This window comes from Corvus hawaiiensis, chromosome 4 (genome assembly GCF_020740725.1).
Source record: "Corvus hawaiiensis isolate bCorHaw1 chromosome 4, bCorHaw1.pri.cur, whole genome shotgun sequence".
Classification (NCBI taxonomy): domain Eukaryota; kingdom Metazoa; phylum Chordata; class Aves; order Passeriformes; family Corvidae; genus Corvus; species Corvus hawaiiensis.
The window spans coordinates 70,341,823-70,362,952 of NC_063216.1; the positions used below are offsets into that span (position 1 = coordinate 70,341,823).

At 37.5% G+C, this 21,130-nt stretch overlaps 1 protein-coding gene across 11 annotated transcripts in view; it reads right to left on the reverse strand.

Moving 5' to 3' along the window:
* The window catches only part of CACNA2D1 (calcium voltage-gated channel auxiliary subunit alpha2delta 1), a 365,044-nt gene that overhangs the window by 298,722 nt on the left and 45,192 nt on the right, over positions 1-21,130 (reverse strand). For all 11 annotated transcript variants that reach the window (XM_048302698.1, XM_048302701.1, XM_048302697.1 and 8 more), the window contains exon 2: positions 17,496-17,577. In XM_048302698.1, coding sequence (XP_048158655.1) covers positions 17,496-17,577 — 82 coding nt within the window. The remainder of the gene's footprint in view (positions 1-17,495; positions 17,578-21,130) is intronic.

A 21,130-nucleotide genomic window follows, 5' to 3' on the forward strand; every position in this document is an offset into this window, starting at 1 on the left:
AAGAGGATAAAAATAAGAGGAAAAAAGGGAAAAGCAAAAATACAAAAGGGGAAATGGGGAAAAAAGATGAGAAGGAAGAGGGGAAATAAAAATTTGTTTCTCCTCTATCATGAATAAAGGTTATCTCTGAGGGGCCATTAACTGTTTCCAAAGCAGAACTTGTATATGAAGGAGATCATTTTATTTGTTAATCAAAGACACTACAGTGAAATGCACATAACCATAAGAAGGAAGGAAGAAAAATGATGCAAAAAATGCATTTTCCTATCTCTATCCTACTAGAACTGAATAAAGAAAAAATACATTATCTGGAAGGAAAAAAAGGAAATTAAAAAAAAAAAAAAGTTGATACCTTATAGCTAGATGGGCAAATGGGGAAAACTAATTTATGCAGTCAACAGATGGCCTGAGTTTACTCAAGTACTTTGCCTCTGTAGCACTGCCTGTTGGGGGCTGTGCTGTCTCCCGGGAAGTCATTCCAGGCACAGGCAGGAACGGGTCCAGCTCTAATGCACTGGCTGCCATCCAGCACGAGAGCTGAAAAACTGCCGAGCACACTGAGCCTACCAGCCCCGCCAGGCTTCTCGAGTTAATGCTATGGAGACCTTAAAAAACTCACCACAATATGTCTCTAGTGCTTGTAGCTGATAAGTACCACAAAAACTTTTCTGACAGCTACAGTTACAGCTGTAAATTTTTATCAGGCATGTCCCATAAGCTGCCATAGGTTTTCATCACTTATGAATTTTACAAAACTTATGTTGGGTCTTGGTTTGTTGTTTATTTTCCTTCAGAAGTACAGTAATTCCTTTCCAGCAGTAACTGAGCAACTGGAATAAGCTTTATTCCTCATATAGTAATGATTATTTTTAAAAAAAATCAGTCTACCATGAGCAGAGAACTACTGCAACAGATGATAGATTCCAATTGACTCATATTGTAGTTTGGATATTTTGAGGTGCTTGATTTTCAAAATAGCCACACAAAAAGTTTATCTCTGGTTAAACCCAAGAATCTCTTTTTGAGGGGTTTGTGGGGTTTTTGGGTTTGTTTTATTTTGGGGGGATGGGATTTTGGTGGGGGGATTTTTTAGGACATGTATTTATAGTAGAATTGGCATATATGCCAATTGTTAATCAAACAAATTTGGAAAGAAAGACATTTTATTCTACAATTTATCCCTTCAGAATTTCTTTCATTTTTCTCTGAAACATTAAATTTGCAGTCAGCAAACTATTTAGAGTTAAATTGACTGTAGTGACCAGTCCTACAGACAAGGCAAGAGTAGAAATCAGTTTTGTAGATCCAGGTGGTTTGAATCAAGACTGGAAATTTCAGAGGAACATCTAAATTGGAATGACCATCAAATCTTGTAAAACTTTCAGGTTTTCGCATTGTCAGCAAATTACCCTGGTCACACAAAGAACAGACACTGCAATATAGCAGGTGTTGATGTCTTGGACTTTGAAAGAAATGTAATAGCAAATTCTTTAAACTTCATTTGTGACTGCATCAAGTACACCTTAATCAAAAGTTACTAAACTTACAGAAGAATGGAAAAAGATTTTGCAAATGGGCTAAAAAATGTAAAATAATTTTCACAGAAGCTTAAAAATAATAGCTTTAATAATCATTTTAAAGCATTAATATTTTTTGCTTGTGAAAATATTTGAATGTTTGGTTTTCTTTGTTCAATTATTTCTGATCTCTTTTTTTCCAGATTTTTTTACACAATTGCTCTTCATTTACTACTCAATGGTGAAAGCAATAAGAAAAATTCAGTATAAGCCATTTTCATGTGGAGTTTCAATTAGGCAAAAAATCTAAAATTTGGAGAAAGCAGTAGATCATTGCAAATATGCCATTTCATAGTAGTTAATCTTTCCACTCAACATTATAAACAAACACTAAGAGAGCCACAAGAAAAGAAAATTCACATAGAGGCACAGTGAAATATGTCCTCAAGTACTGCAAGTTTGAAGCAGATGTTTGACAGGGATGACTTGGAGATTGCACTGACCAGGTATATAAGGGTGAGTGCTGTAGTGCTGATTCCCTGATATTTTTAATCACTTAGTGAAATTTGGTTTCTAGCAGGCTATGATCAAACAGCCTCAGTAGAAGGTTATGATGTACTGCATTCACACAGACATGGCTTTGCACCCCACCAGCTAAAAAGACCATAAGAATTACTTGACTTAATCACAGAATCACAGAATGACCTGAGTTGGAGAGACCTTAACGATCATCTGGTACCAACCTCACAGCCATGGGCAAGGACACCTTTCACTAGACTGGGTTGCTCAGAGACCCATCCAAGCTTTTCTTGAACACTTTCAGAAATGAAGCATCCACAGTTTCCCTGAGCACCATTTGCTAGTGTCTCACCACCCTCACAGTAAAAATTGTCTTCTTATTACCTGTAGTGGTTTGCTCTAAAATACTCATTACTGTTTATCTTCTGTGAGATAAGAATTAGGAGAAATGCAAAGCAGGCACCAAACTTGAAAGAATATAAAGAAGTTTATTAACAGGCCTAAAAGAGGAAAGAAAAAAAATTATACCACCTTCAGAACTCTCCTCCTCCCCCCACCTTCCTCCCTTCTCCCACTGACAATGTAAAAAGACAACCCTTAAGATGTTCAGTCTGTTTACCACTTCCATAATAACCTTGTTCAGTCCATTTAGAAAGAGAAGTCTCTTCTTGCTCATGCTATGAAAACATTATCACAACGAGACAGCCGCCCACTTCCAAATATTGTTCAGTCCATTTAGGAAGAGGAGTCTCTCTGCCTGCGTGTGAGTCCTTTCCCCCGACTTGCAGCTTTTCCCGCAACTGCTTTCGAGGGTCCACTCTTGAAGTTTTTTGGGGTACAATTTTAAGGTTGAGCCGTTCAGAAACAAAAAAACAGAGGCACTTCTCCTTCCCTGGGAGCAAAGGGTCTTCATCATCTTCATCTTTAGGACTATCTCTGGGAACATCTCTAGGAACTGAGGTTTTCTCCTTTCCCATTTGGAGCAAAAGTCCTCATCTGGTCCATCTCTCCCTGTCCAAACTTCTCATGAAATTACAGCTGCGTCAGCATCTGCCTATCTCGGTGCAGGTGCTTCTGCTTACGAGCTGAACACTTCACCCCCCATATCTTCATGAAATTACAACAGGATACTCTGATATATCACAGCTTCACAAGAGAATTTCAGCTTTAAGCATCTCCTCTCTCTCTTCCCTCAGGTTTTCAGCTCTTCACAGCAATAAAAAGGGTTAATCTCACCTCGGCCTTGCAGCTTTGCAGCTGGAATGTTGAATTTTTCTTATCGCAGTGGAGAGGGGGGAGAGCCGAGCCGCTCCGGCTGCCCACGGCAAGGCAGTGGGGGGGGTTCCGTGGGTGGAACAGGTCCGTCGGCTCCAGGATGGCCGTGGCCCGGCCCGGCCTGGCCCAAGCAGGGCCTGGGCAGGGCCCGCTGGCCCCCACTCGGGCCCCGCAGCCACCTGTCCCAGCGCCGGAAACGAGAGAGAGCTGGGGGGGCGTTTGCCTATTCTTAAGCGTGGATCACAGAGGCGGTCACAACTTTAAGTGGCTTAGAGAATTGTCCATATTCAAACTGGCCAGCTGATAGGTTCTGTCAGGTCCCAGAGGAAGCTGTAAGCACCCCTTAGCAAGGACATCCCTTCCAGGACTATGCTTGCTAACCTATGACAATCTAAACCTATTGATTTTCAGTTTAAAGCCCTAGCCCTTCATCCTGTCACTACATGCCCTTGTAAAAAGTCTCTTTCCAACTCTCTTGTAGACATTTTTAGGTACTGGAAGGCTGCCATAAGGTCTCCCCAAAGTCCTCCAGGATGAGCAATCTTAACTGTCTCAGTCTTTCCTCATAGGAGAGACGTTCCATCTCTCTAATCATCTTAGTATTCTACTGGACTCACTCCAACAGGTCTTTGTCCTTCTTGTTCTGTACTCAATGTAGAGCAAAGTTCCAGTAAGCCATACTGGTAAGGGATTGACAACCTGAATGGAAAATTTGCACTTTTATCCCTGAATCTAATTTGTTCTTCCAGCAAACGTATGATCCTATAGACCCCAGCCTCAAAGCACTCACATTTTTCACATACCTAATTACTAAAGGGAAGTTATTCCCATATCCCCAAGCTTGAATGGTTTGAAAGCTGCAGACTATCGAAGTGTTGTACAGTGGGACATTCATAGGAAAAAATAATCATTTTCATCTTTCTTCTCCAGCACCAGCTATCAGAAAAATTCAAAAGCCTGAATCACATAACAAGGAGATCATCACCACAAGAGACAGGAGCACTATTAAAACCTTTATAATATGCATTGTGGATCCTACCACCAAGAAACCCAGACTCTGAGGCTGGCTTCACAACTTGCATTTGTCAGTAATTTCAAAAAAATAAAATTCAAAACAACTCCCACAAAAAAACAAAACAAAAATACCCCAAAACAAATCCTTTGACATTCACACAAGATCCCAGATAGGTCTGAGTCAGTGACTTTCCTTCTCCCCTTCTTTGTTTTACCCATGGTAGGGCTCCAAGTACTGATCTACCCTGCTTCTACTGCCAGTGGAAGATTTATCCCACAAGCTCCTAAACAAACAGCATCAGAAATTACTTGGAATTTCACACACTTCTTTATTTTCCTGAAGTGTGAGACTGTCTCAACTACCAAGGAGCAGTCTAATACTCGTTAATTATTTAGGAGGTGTGTACATAATTTATTTATTGCCTACTACCCTTTTCTTTAATTCATTGTAGCACTGCAGCAGTTCAGCACAACAGTACACAGGGAAATGATACATACTTCAGGATTTGGCACCCTGGGACAAATTTTTCCTTCTCCAAGCCTCCCACCTAGCAGCCTAACAAAATTAGCAAATGCTCATCTCAAATAGTCATAAAGGGTCTTACTGGCAAAGGTGTGCTCATGTGTCTTTCAAATTCCAATTTGGCAGGCTCCACGGTTTGTTAAGAAGAGCTAATTTGAATACAATTTATTAAATTGCTTTAACTAAATGAATGCAAGTTTCTATAGGTTTTTACATCTAAAATCTTAGTTATGTTAGTACTTTAATCACTAACATTTTCCTAAAAGCTCTCCAAATTGCCAGTAAAATCCTGTCACTTCTCACAGCCTCATTGCATGACTAAGCAAAACCTGTAAGGTCATAGCACAAAAATACTTTAATTCTTTTCTGAAGTCAATAGTCATGCACTTCTTTATTCAGGAAAGACGTAATGAACTGCAAGGTTTTAGGGGAGAGAACATGATGGAAAGAGTCACACTAGGGTGAAACAACACAACATTTGAATGTGACAAAGATTAGAAAAACAGCCAGCTCCTCAGCAGAACGTGCCCCTCTCTGCTCAGTCTTCAAGGACACGTTTATAAATCTCACACAAAGAGACATTCTCCTTGCTTCCTATAAAGCTCACCAGGGCAAGTCAAACACTTCTGCACAAATTGAGAGAGAATGAAAGATGTTATTACATGGATCTTGCTATATTGTGGCAGGCACTGGGGCTGGCCCTAGCATTGAAATTTATTTAAATGTCCCTCCTGCTGTATCACACTCAGAAAATGAACTATTTTCAACTGCAGTAGAACTCCTTTGCCTCTTTGTTTGTTTGTTTGCTTTGAACGTGTCATTCTCCCAGTTTAAAAAAACAACAGAGCCTTTCCTTCAGGCAGTGGTAACTTGGCTGAGGGCCCAAACATAGGACATGAACATGCCGATCTCATTTCCATCACCAAATACTTCCATGGACATAGAAATCATACCAGCCAGTATCTTCAGAAGCTGAAACCCAGAATTTCAAAAGTTAACCAAAATCACTGTAATTTTTTCCTGCTTTGGAAAAGAGAAATAAAATAGCTCAACAATTCCAGTAATACTTATCTTTACATGGTAAATCTATGGACATTTTTATTATTTCAATACTCCTTTCAAGACCACTTAACTCAGCTAGGCTGAGACACCTCTGTCAACAATCAATGCTTTATCACCAAATGCTTTATCATCAGTCTAGACCAGCTGGAGACTACCATGATGGCAAAAACTACTACTACAAAGATAGTGCTGAGCTTGCAGTAAAATCAAGCAAAACTTTGTGGTGGGTTCTCCTCCATCTTTTCTGAAAGAAACCACACCAAACTACTAAGAGTACTTCCGAAATCTTGACCTAGGTTTTACAAGATTGTGTACTAAATTAATTAACTTACTTAATAAATTTTAAGAATCCTTCTGAATAGAGTGAAACTTAAATAAAGGTTTAGTAAAGTATTCTCTTTCTGCCCACTCCCCACTTCTGGAAAGGGCCTCCCATAGCCAATGTCCCCTGGTCCATCCAATCTCTTGCTTTTTATCACTTGTGGCACTACCAGGCCTCAATGATCAAGACCTGCCTCACCAGGAATCTCTGCCTGTACCCTGTGCCATCAGCTCCATTTCAACTTGGTCCTCAGATGAAAAAAAAATTCATTTCATACTGAAATTTTGGGTAATGTTAAAATTTAAAAAAAAAATCGATGAAATTATAATTTTATTAATAATATTCTATGTTTCAGTGAATCAAAGTTTGTTTTAATAACTTTGTTTAGCTAACAAAATAGCAACTAATAACACACATATATTTACTAATTTTAGTTTTTGTTTTTATCAATGTCATGATCTCATTTCTGAGAGAAAAGCAGAGAGGAGAGGTCATTTGACAGACATCCAAACACATGATAAGATCTTGGGAGCAGGAAAAGTCAGAAAACAGAAAATAACCACTTTCTAATTTTATTTAATATATATTATATTTATTATATTATATTATATTAATTATATTATTACACTATTATTGTGAACTTTTTATTATTGTAAATATTCTCCTTTAACTTAAATTTTTAGTAACCACAAACAATATGATCTGCCCAGCGTAAGAAAATTCTATCTTCTTACTAATATAACCTATTTCCAAAGTTATATTAATACTTCCTATTTCTAATACATGCTAGACAATTTTTCTTTCTCACAAGACACTTCTTTTCTTTGAATCAGAAGCAATTAATTGTGAAGCACATAGAAAAATGCTCATGTCTAAGAAGCATTCTGTATTTTCAAAGAAATCAGTCTGAGTATTTTATGTCTTACTCTCTGCTCCACATAATGTATAAATAAGATTACAGCTGCTCCCTAGCAACTCGCAGATGCCTTCATTCTTGAAATTCATGGCAACAACACAAAGGAAGAAACCACCCCAATAGTTTACTGTAGCTGTTGCTTTTCAGAATCATTTGCCTGATCACTGACTGCTCTAAAGGTCTGGGATGACAAGTGACAGGGCAGCTGATGTGTTAAAAACCATGAAATATCATAGTAGTGACATGCATGTTAGGGAAAAAAATATCAGAGCAAGTTCATTCTTAAGTAAAACACTCAGACTGAATTCTGCAAGGTGCTGGGAACACTTATGCCTCAGTTAACACCAGCGAGGATAAGCAGTGCCAGAGTCAATGGGCTCACTCAGGTGCCTACTCAAAGGGAAGCATATAATCAGGCATACTTTGTAGGAATCATCAGCCCCTTTTGACTGTTGATAATTAACAGAGTAGTCCAGAGGACTTTCAAATTAAGAAGTAATTTTTGTAATTGCCACTTTGTATTTAAACCTTGATAAAGCAGGAGTTCAGCTTTGTACTTCTGCTACTTTACAAACATGAAAAGCAGATTTTACATCCCCCTTTGTTAGGAAAAATGTATTTTAAGGTATTCAATTTTGCTTCCTAATTATAGAAATACAGTATTAAATAACAAGATGAAATCATTCATTGGTTTCAGAGCAGTTTTAACTCAGTTTTAGCTGAGATTGAGTAAGAACTCAAAAATCCCAATTCACGAGTACAAGTGGATCTTTCTTGTAACAGAAGAAGAACAATAAGAAGAAAGTGCTTCACATTTCTTCTGTACTTCTGGTATATTTGGAGATGGGCACTTATCTAATATCTCAAACTCACTTATTCATAGGAGATTTTGGCCTGCCTCAGCTGCTCTTAACGCAATTTATCATATACTGACTCTCTCCCCAAAAGTAATTTTAAATCTCAGGGAACTCAAACAGGTTTTTTGGCATTTTATTAACCACAGGACTTGGAAACTGATTAGCTCTAATGTTTGGGGTTTTGTTGGGCTTAGTGAGTGATTTTTTTTTTTAAGGAAAATGTTTAATTTTTTCTCAGCTTCTACAAAAACCATCTAAGTACCAATGGGACAGAATTTATTATTGTTAAAGCCAATGGACCATTATAAATTAATCAAGAACAGTACTTTGATCAAAGATTATCCAGATCATCAGATAGTAATTAAAGCTATGGTAATATTAGGCCATCTCTTCCCTTGAGCTTGAGCAAGCTTTGTTAATGCAGCCACCTATTCTTAGTGACTTACAGCTGGTTTTGGTTGCTGGAAGAAGGAAAGCTTCAAAATGCCAGTTTATTGCTAAGGGAGCAGAGAGAGAGTGTCATCTGCAAATAGTAAATGAGGGTCCCTATGTTTTGACAATCTCTTAATTTCCATTTGGATTACAAAGAAAAACTTGCAGATAAGTATTCAGATTTCCCAGTTTGCATTTTTAAAAGTGATTTTATTTTCCTGATATCTCAACATTGGTCAGCAATGTGTAAACTCGACAGGATTTGGTTTGGAGAATTCTCTTTCTAGTTCATGCAGCTTTGGTATTTGGTTGCACACAGAACATAGTGGTGGCAGTGATATACCCCAAATGGGACATATCTTTATAAACACTGCATTGTTAAAAAAGTTATTGTTAATAACTTTGGGAGTCCCTAACCAGGCTAACCCATCTCATACATTATTATAATTCTGGTAAATGGACTCTGACTCTTCAATAAATACCTAAAATGACCATGTTTCACTGTACCAACCCCTTCATAATTCCATTCTAAAAGTAATCTTGACCTCCCTTCCCTTCACCACGCCCCTCTCAGATACAGCAGACTGGTGTCCTTGCCTTAGGAATGAGGGAAAAGACAAGTATGACTAGTGTGCAATAGCCTATTTATGCTTAGAAAGAATGCAAGTGTTTCAGAGGCTGGTCTCATGTACTCCACTCAGCCAAACTTTCTGATATCTATTTTATTACACATTACTAAGATAATTTAAAAAAATAATAAAATAGAGTTGCTCCCTTGTTTTCAAATTTTTCTCCTTCTTTTCCTTAGAAAACAGCATAACAAAACTGCACTTCTGTGGAAAACTGCAGTTGCAGACTACCAGAACCACCCATAAATATGGCATGAACTCAAGGAATTTTCAGCAAATATAAAAGTGGTGACCCAACAAGGATAAAATCCTTCAACAACTTCAAAATAGTTGACTTGTTTAAATTTTCATTTCAAGATTATATAAAATTATAGTTTTGTTTTATATGGGTAGAAGTCTTCTCTGCTTTATGTTTTTGAAAGAATTTTCTTAGTATTTTGTTTCATTGAGGACAACAAAAAGAGACAAAAGGAGAAAAGAAAGAATACAATACATTTCTGATTTTTGAGCTCAGTCATAGTGAACCTCACTGAGTGAAACAATTTGAATGAATAGAAAATTTTCCTCATTTCCCAAATTTAGCTCATTTAAACACTTGCCTTCCTTTCTTAGACCACTGGAGAGTACACCCAGGACATACAGGAAATAGCTTCACAGTTACACCAGTTGTGTCTACAAGTGTTGTGGTATTAGTTATATTTTCCATTTTCAGGGGTAAAGAAGGATGGACTGCACACCAATCAATTATTATTTTATAAGTCAGAAGTATCTTAAAATCCAGGGTCAAAATAGTGACAAACTCCTAAGAACCTATGGCAATCACAACATTCAAATGAAATTCAGACTTACGGAGGACCTCCTGAGAAATGTCAACCAAATGTATTCATTTGGGTTGTTATTCTTAAAATCAACTATATTTTTAAAAAATCCAGTTCTTTCCTTTATTCTTTATATTTTTCTTAATCATAAAACTCTGCACTACTTCAACCTTAACAAGGGTGAATGTAGCATATTTTGGAATGTGTCCATATATCCCCTAGGTCCATCTGCTAGCTCATCAGAGAATAGCACAAAGTATAAAATTCTTTGCCTATGGCTAAAGCATATAGAAACTGAATCCAACTTGATATATACAATATTCAAAAATAAATAAATAAATAAAATAATAAAGTTGGTAAAAATAAATAGAAGTTTCAACTCCATGTATATGTTTAATGCTTTCAAAAAATAATTTCAAATTTCTATACAGCCTTTTCTAATTCATTCAATTTCCTTTATGATTGTAAAGAAAGAACCACATAAATATCATGCTAATCATTGAGAAAAATAGTAAGAATGAAAATGTTTACTGCTAAGTTGCCTGCCAAATCACCTTTTTAAGCAGGAATTGCAGGCTCCTATGACAACAGGGAAGATCATCCAAATACAAGTTTTACATGAATTTCAAGTAAACTGTTGAAGCCTCCCCTCACACAGACCTCTATACAGATAATGAAGAGAACAAGGCAAGCACTATATGACAGCCTCTATAAGTCTAAGTCAGTGGTGTGTCTGTCTGTAGAGCTTCTAGAACAGAGCTTCTAAGACTAACTTAGTTAAAATCTGTAGAATCCAACAGAAAATTACTCTGGGTTATAATTCCTTCTGGCTGAAGGAAGCTTTCCTGAACATCCCTACTCCAAGGCAGTTCAAATCAGAGACCAGTCTCTCTTACAAGTCACTCATCTCAGTTAAACTCTAGAGACAGATCCAAGACCTGGAAAGCTGAAAGTGTGGCCTGGGAAGCTGCTGCCAATGTGAGTGTTTGAGCAGACTGGCACCATCTGTGCATTAGGCACACAGACCTCACACTGAGAAAGGGATGAAATGTGCTCCTACAGAACCTCAGCTAGGCTGTTCACTAAGGAAGAGCTAATTATTATAAAACAGCATTCAAAAGACAAAATAAATAAAAATCTTCTAACAATTGCTGGTGGACTCATTTTGTGAATGGAACTCATCACCACATATCATATACCCATACCTAGCTGGCTCTCTTTTTATTTTGTAGGAAGAAACAGTATTTTTATCTCTGTAGGAATTCCATTTAAAGGCCAAGTCAGCCTATATGGGTTCACTCTACAGCTCCTAGAACTGTAATAACAGCATGCCTTATGAACATCATGCATGGGTTGTTTTTGCAGCAAGGTATCAAAAAGGAAACAGATATAGAGAGTAGAGTTCCTTGGAACTGCCTCGCTATCTGCTGCTTCGTTAGTTATCTGTTGCCTTAAAAGGTTATACTGCACAAGATGGCATTTTTTGCTATAACAGTCATAGTGAAGCTCCAGTGTGTTTGTCACATCGAAGCTCTTTCCAGAGACCCACATTTTTTTAATGCAGTGTTTCTGTAAAAGAGGATCCTCTTCAATCAGTTTGGAACAGACAAGTTCATGAATTGCTATAAGGCATATTTTCTGCTCCAAGGTCTTCCTTTCTGGGTACTGCAGGGTTCCCCTCCTTCTGTCTCTCCTGTCCCTAGAGGTATTTTAGGAGCTGGAATCCAGAAGCATACTTGTTGTAGTTTATTAGATTAAACGAGCTGTCAATTAGCTTAGCCATGAGTCTTTGCTGTGAACGGTCTATGTAAAAATGGAAGTTGTGCATACTTCCATCAAAATGGAACCATGTAATTAATAAATTCTGCAGTTCAGTAGGCTTTTCACCCCTTTTTTTCCTGTGTGCTGAGGTATCTGGTTTTAGACCAGAATGTGACTTTGAACTTTGTATATATTTTTTGTCTTTTCAAAGAAAAAATGCCTACTGAGAAATGCAGCTAGTGAGCTCAGCCTCCATATTTATTTTGCTACATGGATTTTAAAATTCTATTAAGCTGGTCTCTATTCCTTCTTATTTTTATTTCTAACAGTCTATTTGCTCTATAGTAACTACATATCATTCACACCAGAGCAGCTTCATAATGCCTGACTGCACAGAGAGTTCACGGGTAAGACAAAGTTACATGAGCCTTCTTAAGTAGAAATGACAATTACGTGACTATTTGTTGTTGCTGCTTTTGTTCTTTTGTAGGTTTTTTTAGACATAATACTTATAACACTAAAAAGAATATACTATGTTGTGCTGAGAGACAGTTAAAGAAGCACACTGGACAAGATTTTCCTGTGTATCCTGTATTCCTGCTTTCAAGTCTCAAGTTGTACATACAACATCTCCTCATAAACATTCCCTTTGCTCTTCTAGGTGAAAAAAATCCTTAGGAAGGACTAAACAGTACCTTCATCAGCTGGGCAACTACAGCAGCAATAAGGTTAAGATACAGCCTCTGCTTTTTGTGTAAAAATCTGTTTGGTTGTTTTATTTAAATACTTTTTACCTGCTTGACTTGTAAATTAAATGTTGTTAGTAATGATTCTTAGCAAATGTAAATTAGTGTAATCCACTGCAGTCAGTGGAGCTCTTCCAGTTTTCAACCAGCTGAGTATTTTGGCATCTTGAATCCTGACTTCCTGCCTTGTTGAAGCAATTTTTGCATTACTGTAATGGGGATATTACATTGGTATTACTTCCAAGTTGGAGTTCTCCCAGATCTCACCTAAACTCCTAGTAATGACCAAAAAAGCAAGACTTAAATGTGTGCTTTAAAACTATTTTTGGAAGACTATTTTGAGACCATTCCCAGAGAGTATCACAGAACCACCAGAGAACGTGCTGACTTGGAAGAGACTCACAAGGATCATCAAGCCCAATTCCTGGACCTGTGCAAGGCACCACAATCCCACCACATTTCCTTTGGGCATCACAATGAACAGCTCTCGCCTGCCTCTCCATCTCCTTGTTTCTTCTACTCCAGTTATACCACTTTGCCTGGTTAAGGCCATGGATAAGCACAGCCTCAATGTAAAACTCCTAATTTTATTTTGGTTTGGGTTTTTTTTACCTTTCTTTTGTAATTTTTCTTACCACAAGCATTATATTGTTGTCATCATTGCTAACAAGAGAAAAGGTATAGGAAATGTGCATCAGCATAAACATATTCATATTTTCGGAGGCGGAATCACTAACGAACTAATAGACTTCCAAATATTTTGTCTTTTTAAACACTACATGGAATATTCATTAATATATTCTTGTGTATCCTCGCTATACAGATATTTTCAAAAGTTGTGATTGATGAGAGTTACAATGGTTTACAATGGCTATATTATATATGCAAAAGCAAGAGAAAGAGTGGTTAGTTACTAGGACAAGATTGTGATTCCAAATCACTGTAACAAAATTGTCAATTAACTAAGAAAAGGGAATCTTCTTTTGAGGAGATTCCTCTCCTTAAATATGATTCCATGCAATTCAGTACATGTTGAATTCAAACACCTTAAACACAAAAAATGTTTTTCCTGGTTATCAATGTCCACACTGCAGAATAAATTAGCCTTTTACCAAGGTACTGATCTCAACAGGACAGCTATCCACCTAAACACATACCTCACTTGACTTTAATGGGTCATCTATATTTTAATTTTTTTATTCCTTTTTAAGTACATATTACACTCTAAGTTTTACATTCTCCAGGTCAAAAGCTCTCCCAGTCTAAAATCAAAATAATTGAGAATTAAGGCAGTACTCCTATCCCTCTCCCTCATGGTCAGAAAAAAATGTTTTATAGTTCTCCAGAAGAGACCACTGTGTAGTGTAATTCCCTGGAGCACAAAGACCCCCAGATATCCAAGGCACACCCAAGCACAAACAGCACTGGTGAACCCTGAGATACCTTCAGCAAGTTATGGGAGCACCGTAACCTTGCAGCGCACAGCAGCTAATTGCAAAAGCCCTGGTTTATGAAGAAGTAATACATTCTAGGTGAGAATGTACTAATTGTGTTATGTCAAGAGCTATCTTGGTCACTTTAGAGATCTTCATAGAAGACACAATTACACAAAGCAGACACAGATTGTAACTTCAGCTGAATCAGTGGGAATTCTTCCCCTGAGTCCAGGGAAAGGTTGACCAGGCTGTGAAATGGTTATATTCTGCTACGTGTTCTTGCTAAAAGCTTTAACCTCACACTTGGCCAAATGAAAATTAATTTTCCCTAGAACAAGGGAAGACATTTCTCCTACCAATCTGATTATTACAGCTTTTGACAGAAAGTCATGTTTACTATTTTATAATAGGAGCAATCTGCTCCTTCTTTTGTATTAATCATTCTGCTTTTAGAGAGACAAGGGGAAGAAAATCCAAACAAATTATTTCTTTTTTGAAGTTTACATGAAGACTACAGGTTTGGTCCAAAACATTCTGGAGCTGGAATAATAAATAAACCAGAAAAAAAGCTGAAAATGCAATCTGACTGTAAGCATTTTTAAAGCCTGAGCAACTGTAGGCAAGTTCTGTGAATAAAAGTGACAAGCATGCAGTCATGCTATTTTTCATGTCTTTTAGTCTCCGTTTTTCCAAAACTGTGATTCATTTCAGAAGAGATCTGACTAAATGTTAATAGGCAGTAAGCAGGAAAAAAAAAAGTATGTTATTCAGAAATGGGAAAGTGACAATAGCCTGTAAACAAGAAGAGAGTGGGAGACTGCATGGTTTACACCTTGCAGGGCTTTGTGTTTTCCCTTGCAGCCAAGAGAGCTAATTAAAACCTTATGTCTACAGAAAGACATCGTGCAACTTCGGTCAAACTAATGGCTTTGATATACTAGGATATTTTACATGGAAACATCCCCTTTTCATACTTCTAATCCTAGGATTACAAGCACATATCGACCATCTTGTGGATACTCTGAGATAACATTATTTGCTTGAAGTCTATTATAAATTCTGGCTTTTCAAAAAAAAACTTACCTACAGTATTCACACACTCATGTTTTTGTTTTTATCCACATGAATGTCACTGTGGCAAAGCTGGTAGCACTACAGATTATCAGGTTTACCCAGCAGTTTTCATTATAAGACTGTTTAAGCAGCTTGTAAATTTGCCAAATATTAACTACATAAACTATTATTTTCCTCAGGGAAAAAAAGAATGACAACATCAATCTCTTGGCTTTTTATTATCTATTTTACTATGTGGTCCTTGCATGGGAAGGCATAGCAAAATTGTTGAGACATTAACTCTTTGTTTTGTTCAAGTTAGAAATCCTCTGTAACTCATTTTCCTATTGCCTATTATAGATTAAAACCTCAACACTTTATTTAGAGATATATTCTAGTCTTTAGGGCTAAAAACATTTTAGCCTGAAAAGGATCTGCCGATCACTGAAGAGATTTTATCAGCTAAATTTCTGAGAACACGGGTATATTCCAACCCAGAGACCATCACTCCTAGGGAATTTCCTACCTTCTCTGCATTTAAAGATCAGACTTGCTGTGGTCTCCCAGGCCTACACAGTGGGAGAAGAAGGAGATGAAAACTGAATGAAGAAGAAAGGGCAAGAGATTGAGATATGGAAACAGAGATAACAGACAGGAAAATGGAAAGAAAAGAATAAGGAGAGAAGAGACTGGAATGGAAGGAGAAATAGAAAAATCATACAGAAGAAAACTACAGGTCTGGGACTGAGAGTTAGTGATGGAGAGAAATAAGACAGGGGAAGAGAAATTCCTGTGGAAGAGAAAGGAGTATTGTGACAGGCTGGCCACACACACCTGGACAGGATGTTTTGGAAATGCTAAGAAAAACAAAAGAGTTCAAAGACAGGTGCTGATCTGGACAAAACTGAGGAGAGAGATCATAAAATAGAAACAAGAAACTAGTGTAAAATAGAAAGGCAGACTGGCCAAGCAGCAAAGGAAGGAACTGAGACAGAAACATAAGTTGAGAAGAAATGAAAGATAGCCAAGCAACACAGCAGGAAAGGAACAGAAAGTTGAATGGTGAATCAGTGGTAAGGAATGGTCGGGAAAAAGAGACACAGCAAGGGCAGAATTGATCAGATCACACCTAAATTAGATAATCAGAAAGGACTCGTAGCAGAAGCTCCCCACTAGAACCTGGAGACTGATGATTTGCAAGTCTTGTTGTTCTCTGTCAGGAGACACATGTGAAATCCACCTACAAAAACTCCAATCAGTGTTCCATGCTTCCAAACCTTACATTTCCTCAGGAAGCTCAAGTGCTAGACATTTCTGTGTTGGAAACCCATGCTTGTACAAATCTGATTATTTGTGTTAGGATCTCAAGATTTTGTTTTCAGTTTGTTTAGGGCTTTCAAAGATTAAAATGTGCATCTAAAGCATCTGCCTTAAATTGTGTTGCAATATGAAGCAGTCAAATATTAGGAAAGGCCAGAACTAAAATAAACTCTGCAATCCTCATTTATGTTCATCATGTACATGCAGTGACACAGTCCTTCCTTTTATAGGACAGTGGTGATCTCATCTGAGCTAATCTTCTAAACTCCTCTTATAGTCAGTAAAGACAAAATGTCCTTCTGGGACAGGATACACACAAGACGTGAATGTCTGGGCAAAGGGTCATTAAGGTCAAAGGAATACATTAATGCACAATGCTAAATCTGAGAATTTCACACATGATTTTTTCTTTGTCTCTCTTAATGGCTTCGAAACTTCTGCTGTGCATTTCACAGATCATTTGGGGAGATTATGATTTCTGGAAACCAAATCTCAAGGTTTCACATTCAGTTCCCCAGTACCTTTTGTTGGCTAACAATAACTTAGTTTCCTGATGTAGCAGCAAAATTTCCCTCACATCAACTCAGACATCCATCAGTTCACAGAAAGAGCCACAGCACTTGTGCGGGGATAGGGAGAGGGAACTGTATGATCATATGGATGTATACTGGATTGTGATGTATACACACAAAATTGTACAGGCAGTGTAATCCTGACATTTTCTGAATTGTGCCTTCATTTTTCTGCAATGTCAGATGTGTTGTCACCATCTATGAATAGAGCAATAACACAAAAATAATCTCGATGAAAGACCTGTAAATTCTTCTCTAAAAAAAACTTTATGTTAAATTTTAACAGCTGAATAAAAGTAGTTTTCATTCTCATCTATATTTCTGCTAACCAAAAGCCGCCTCATTTCAGGAAATATGTATCAGAAAGATAGGTTCCCTTGTTAATAAAGAGCAGAATTCTCTACCACTGTGAATGGTTGCTTCCTGGAGACCACATTTGAAAAACATAGAACATAAAAGTGCTTGCTTCAGGTGGAAGTGTTGCAACAATGGTAAGCCATATGTCTGATACTGCAAAGCTGATTAAATATTATCAATGAGGAAATGCTGCGACACTGAGAGTGAATTGATGGATGTCTGTTATTCATTTCCCTCTCAGTAAGCACTGCAGAGTTTAATTCCCAAAAATCATTTTCGTATGTTGGGATGAAATGATTGTAAAGCCTAAAAGATGCAAGCCCTTCACTTCACTTTCTAGTTACAGCAGTCTAGGACACATCTTACTTGAGCAAGCCAGTCCACTCCACTTGCAGTTCGTGCGAGCGTCACGAGATCTTCTTGCATCTTATCCACCCATGCTTTTATCCTGCAGAAAACAAAAAAGAAAACAGAGCCATCCAATCAGATCACTGACAAGTGGAAATGGCATACAAGCATATAGCACAGAAAACGGAAAAATAAAAGAGATAAAATTGAATATAAAACATACAAGACTTGTCTTTGAGGTTTTTCTTCAATAGATCCTCTACCCAGCCTTGTTGACTTGAATCTGTTCATAAAGTTGTCTGTGGTGGCCACCAAGCCATGCCCGCTGTAGACCCAAGAGTAACATCATGTCTATGTAGCCAAGCTGCAGGAAAGATCCCCACAACAGAGATGGTACACTACCAGCCGAGACAACATGCCTGCCCTGCAGCTCACTCCCAGAAATGCCTCTCCCAAGCACCCGAAGGTCCTTCTCCCAACAGATAGTAAAGGCAGAGAAAAACACCAGCTGGAAGCAGGTTTAAAAACCACACTAAATGTTCTGGTCTTTAGCCTCCCTTCAAGGAAGCAACAGCAGAACAGGCAGCAGTGGCCAGGAGCTGTTTTGAAAAGAGATGTTTGCTCCTGGCTGCTGTCACCAGGGAACAACTGATTTGCTGCTTTTCCTGCTCTGCTCCCTGTGCCCAGTAAACCTGACTGGAAAAGCATGGATCCAACACAGTTTCTGTGCCATGTCGCATTCTGCAGCAGGAAAGGAGCCATGGTCAAAGTTTATCCCAGTAAGGTCCATGTTACAAGAAGCTTGTGTTCTTTGCCTAGCCAGAAAGTTTCATCTCCAACTTATCTCTCACATTACCCCTGCCATTATGCCAGCTTTCTGCTCTGAAACTTGGAACAAATAAACATATTTATCCTAGCCCATTCCCAGCCTTAATCTGATACCCAAGGGATAACTGCTAAGATTAATTCATTAATAAAGACAGGAAAAAGGGAGATTCCATTTTTGCTTTGGAAAATTTGGAAGACTAGGAAAGAAGATGGAAGACTGATTTTACTCTTTCTTTGCATGGCCATTAATAAAGAAATTTTCTGTTAATCCACAGCCAATATCTCCAAAGAACACCCTCTTCTATTATGGAGTTACAAGTTGACTATTTTTATTAAAGGACCCTTCCTCATGCTTCCTTCACACGTGAAAATCACATTTGCATTGACTACAGCAATTGATTTCATTTTTGGTGTAGTGCTCCCAAATCTTCCCTTCTACAGTTTGCTTTCCAAAAACTGAGATAAAACAAATTAATTTCCTGGTTCAACTCTCCACAAAGCCCTGTATTATATAAACATTTAGTTCTGTATAGAAATCAGTTTGTTCAAAACCATGGTGCATTATAATTACCATGGATTTAGGACCATCATTTGTATCTGTACAAAGAATATTGACTCATAAGCACAAGTACGAGCACAAACAAGAAAATGCCATCATTTTACATTTTTGAACGGCTTCTGGTTTTCTGTGTGAAAGAATGAGGCATATGAAAGGTGAAAAAGTGAAACCCATTACCCAGAAGTGTTTTCAAAAGCATAAAATAAATAATTGAACACCCTGAGTTTTTTTATGTTCCATTTCAGTTATAAAAATTGTGGGTGTTATTTCTAACAGGAGTTGATAGAAAAAATCAAGGAGGATTGATTTTTAAATTTACTTTTTCCATTTCCTACTGCTTTATATTTTTACTGGATATATTCCTCTCTGTTCTTAAAGAAAACTGGAATGGTGAAAACATATATTAGTTAACTAGTCAGTTAGTTAGCTGGTTAGTTACTTAAATTTGAAATTTTGGAAGAAGTTGCACTTAAAACCAATAATTACTTATTAATACTATTACTTGTAAATGAAATATGAGTAATTTATTCTCTTTAACTTGAAAAAATATTGATTTTTCAATAAATACTTCTTATATATTGTCGAGAACTCCTGCCTCCACACAATTAGCCCACAACATGCCTTCTGGAGTTAGCCACCATGACTATTTTTTGTTTTAGTTTGGGTTTGATTTTGTTTTGTTTTAAGTTGTGTTTGAGCAAGGCTTCTGCTTCAGTCAATGGGAAAAGGCATGTCCAGGGCTGACCCACTCTCTCCTCAGCCAGCTGAGCTGAACCTATCTTCTACATATCTTCTAGTGGAGCTCTGGACAACTTTGATTCCTAGTCCAAGTTCTCCAGCTTTCTTTTTAGTCAGGTAGGGGTATAGAGTATCAGTTTCTAAACTGGAATAGGAGGAAGTCCACCTTCTTCCAAACTTAATGACAATTTCCTTCCCTAGCTGTAACTATAATGTAAATAATAAAGCTTCTTCCAATGTACTCACTATATATTTACCTTAAAAGATTATATTCTTGCATACTGGTGTTAGCCAGCGAGACCTTTTGTAGTCAAAACTGTCCTTTTTTTTGCTTTCCTATACACCAGGGTGCAACATCATCACAAAATTATGGAATCATAGAATAGTTTGGGTTGGAAGGGACCTTTAAAGGTCATCCAGTCCAATCCCCCCTGCAATGAGCAAGGATATCTTCAACCAGCTCAAGTTGCTCAGATGGTAAAAAGAAATAACATCAGAAGTGTTGTGCTAGATTACTATCAAAAGTAGAAACAATAAAATGATGTTCTACGACTTTGAGGAAGTTCAGTGTAATTCCTCTTGCCTTCCCACAAGAATTTGAATATGATTAGTATTATTTATAAAATCTAATGACAGCATTTCTGCATCTCAGTTTCCTACCTTCCCACCAGACAAAAGTGTACATTTGAGACATTTCATACTCCTCATAGGCTTTTTTTCAGAAATGGACATGCATTCTATAACTTTCACAGAAAAATTGCATAGAGTATATAAAATAAAACTTTTTTTTTTTTTTTCCCAGTTAAGGACTCACATTATCTCACTGTGTTTTGGGGTTTTTTTAAGTGTGTCTTTAAAAAAAAAAAAAAATAATGGCCTGTAGGCACTGAAATGCTTGTCTGGTGCTCCTTTTAACTGAAGCCTGCAGTGCAATATCTGTCTGACAGCTGCTCATGGTCAGAGTTTATTTAACAATTGGAAAGCTGTCACAGCAAATGGCAACTCCCATGACTTAAAGAAGCAGAAGTCATTTTTTTTTCTGCAAAGGACACCAACAGAAAGCTACAAAAGGCTGGTTTGTTCTTATTGTTATTAGTTAGACACAAACATTGCAATGGATGTTCTACTGAAAGGTGATTATGTTCTGCAGGACAATTGATTTTAACCCCCTTTTCTCACACACAGGTTGTTCCTGTATGAAGCAGTGATGAGACAAAGGGAGTGTGCACATGCCTTCCCACAGCAACTTCCAAGTGATCTGATGATGGAGGGAGCTGTCTGATTAAAGACAGACAGACATAGGTCATTTACAGGGGATTAGAAGGTACAACCCTGCTCCTGTCACCTGGGCTGTGATCAGATTGATGAAGAAATAGCCCAAACACTACAGAACCATCCATCCACATTATGTTATCAGCCAACCTAGGAAAACAGTTATTTCGACAGCACAGGAAGATTTCTTTTCTTCTTTTTATTATATTTTTTCTCATTTTTTTTAAAGCAGGACAATTATATTTCCTAAAGTCAG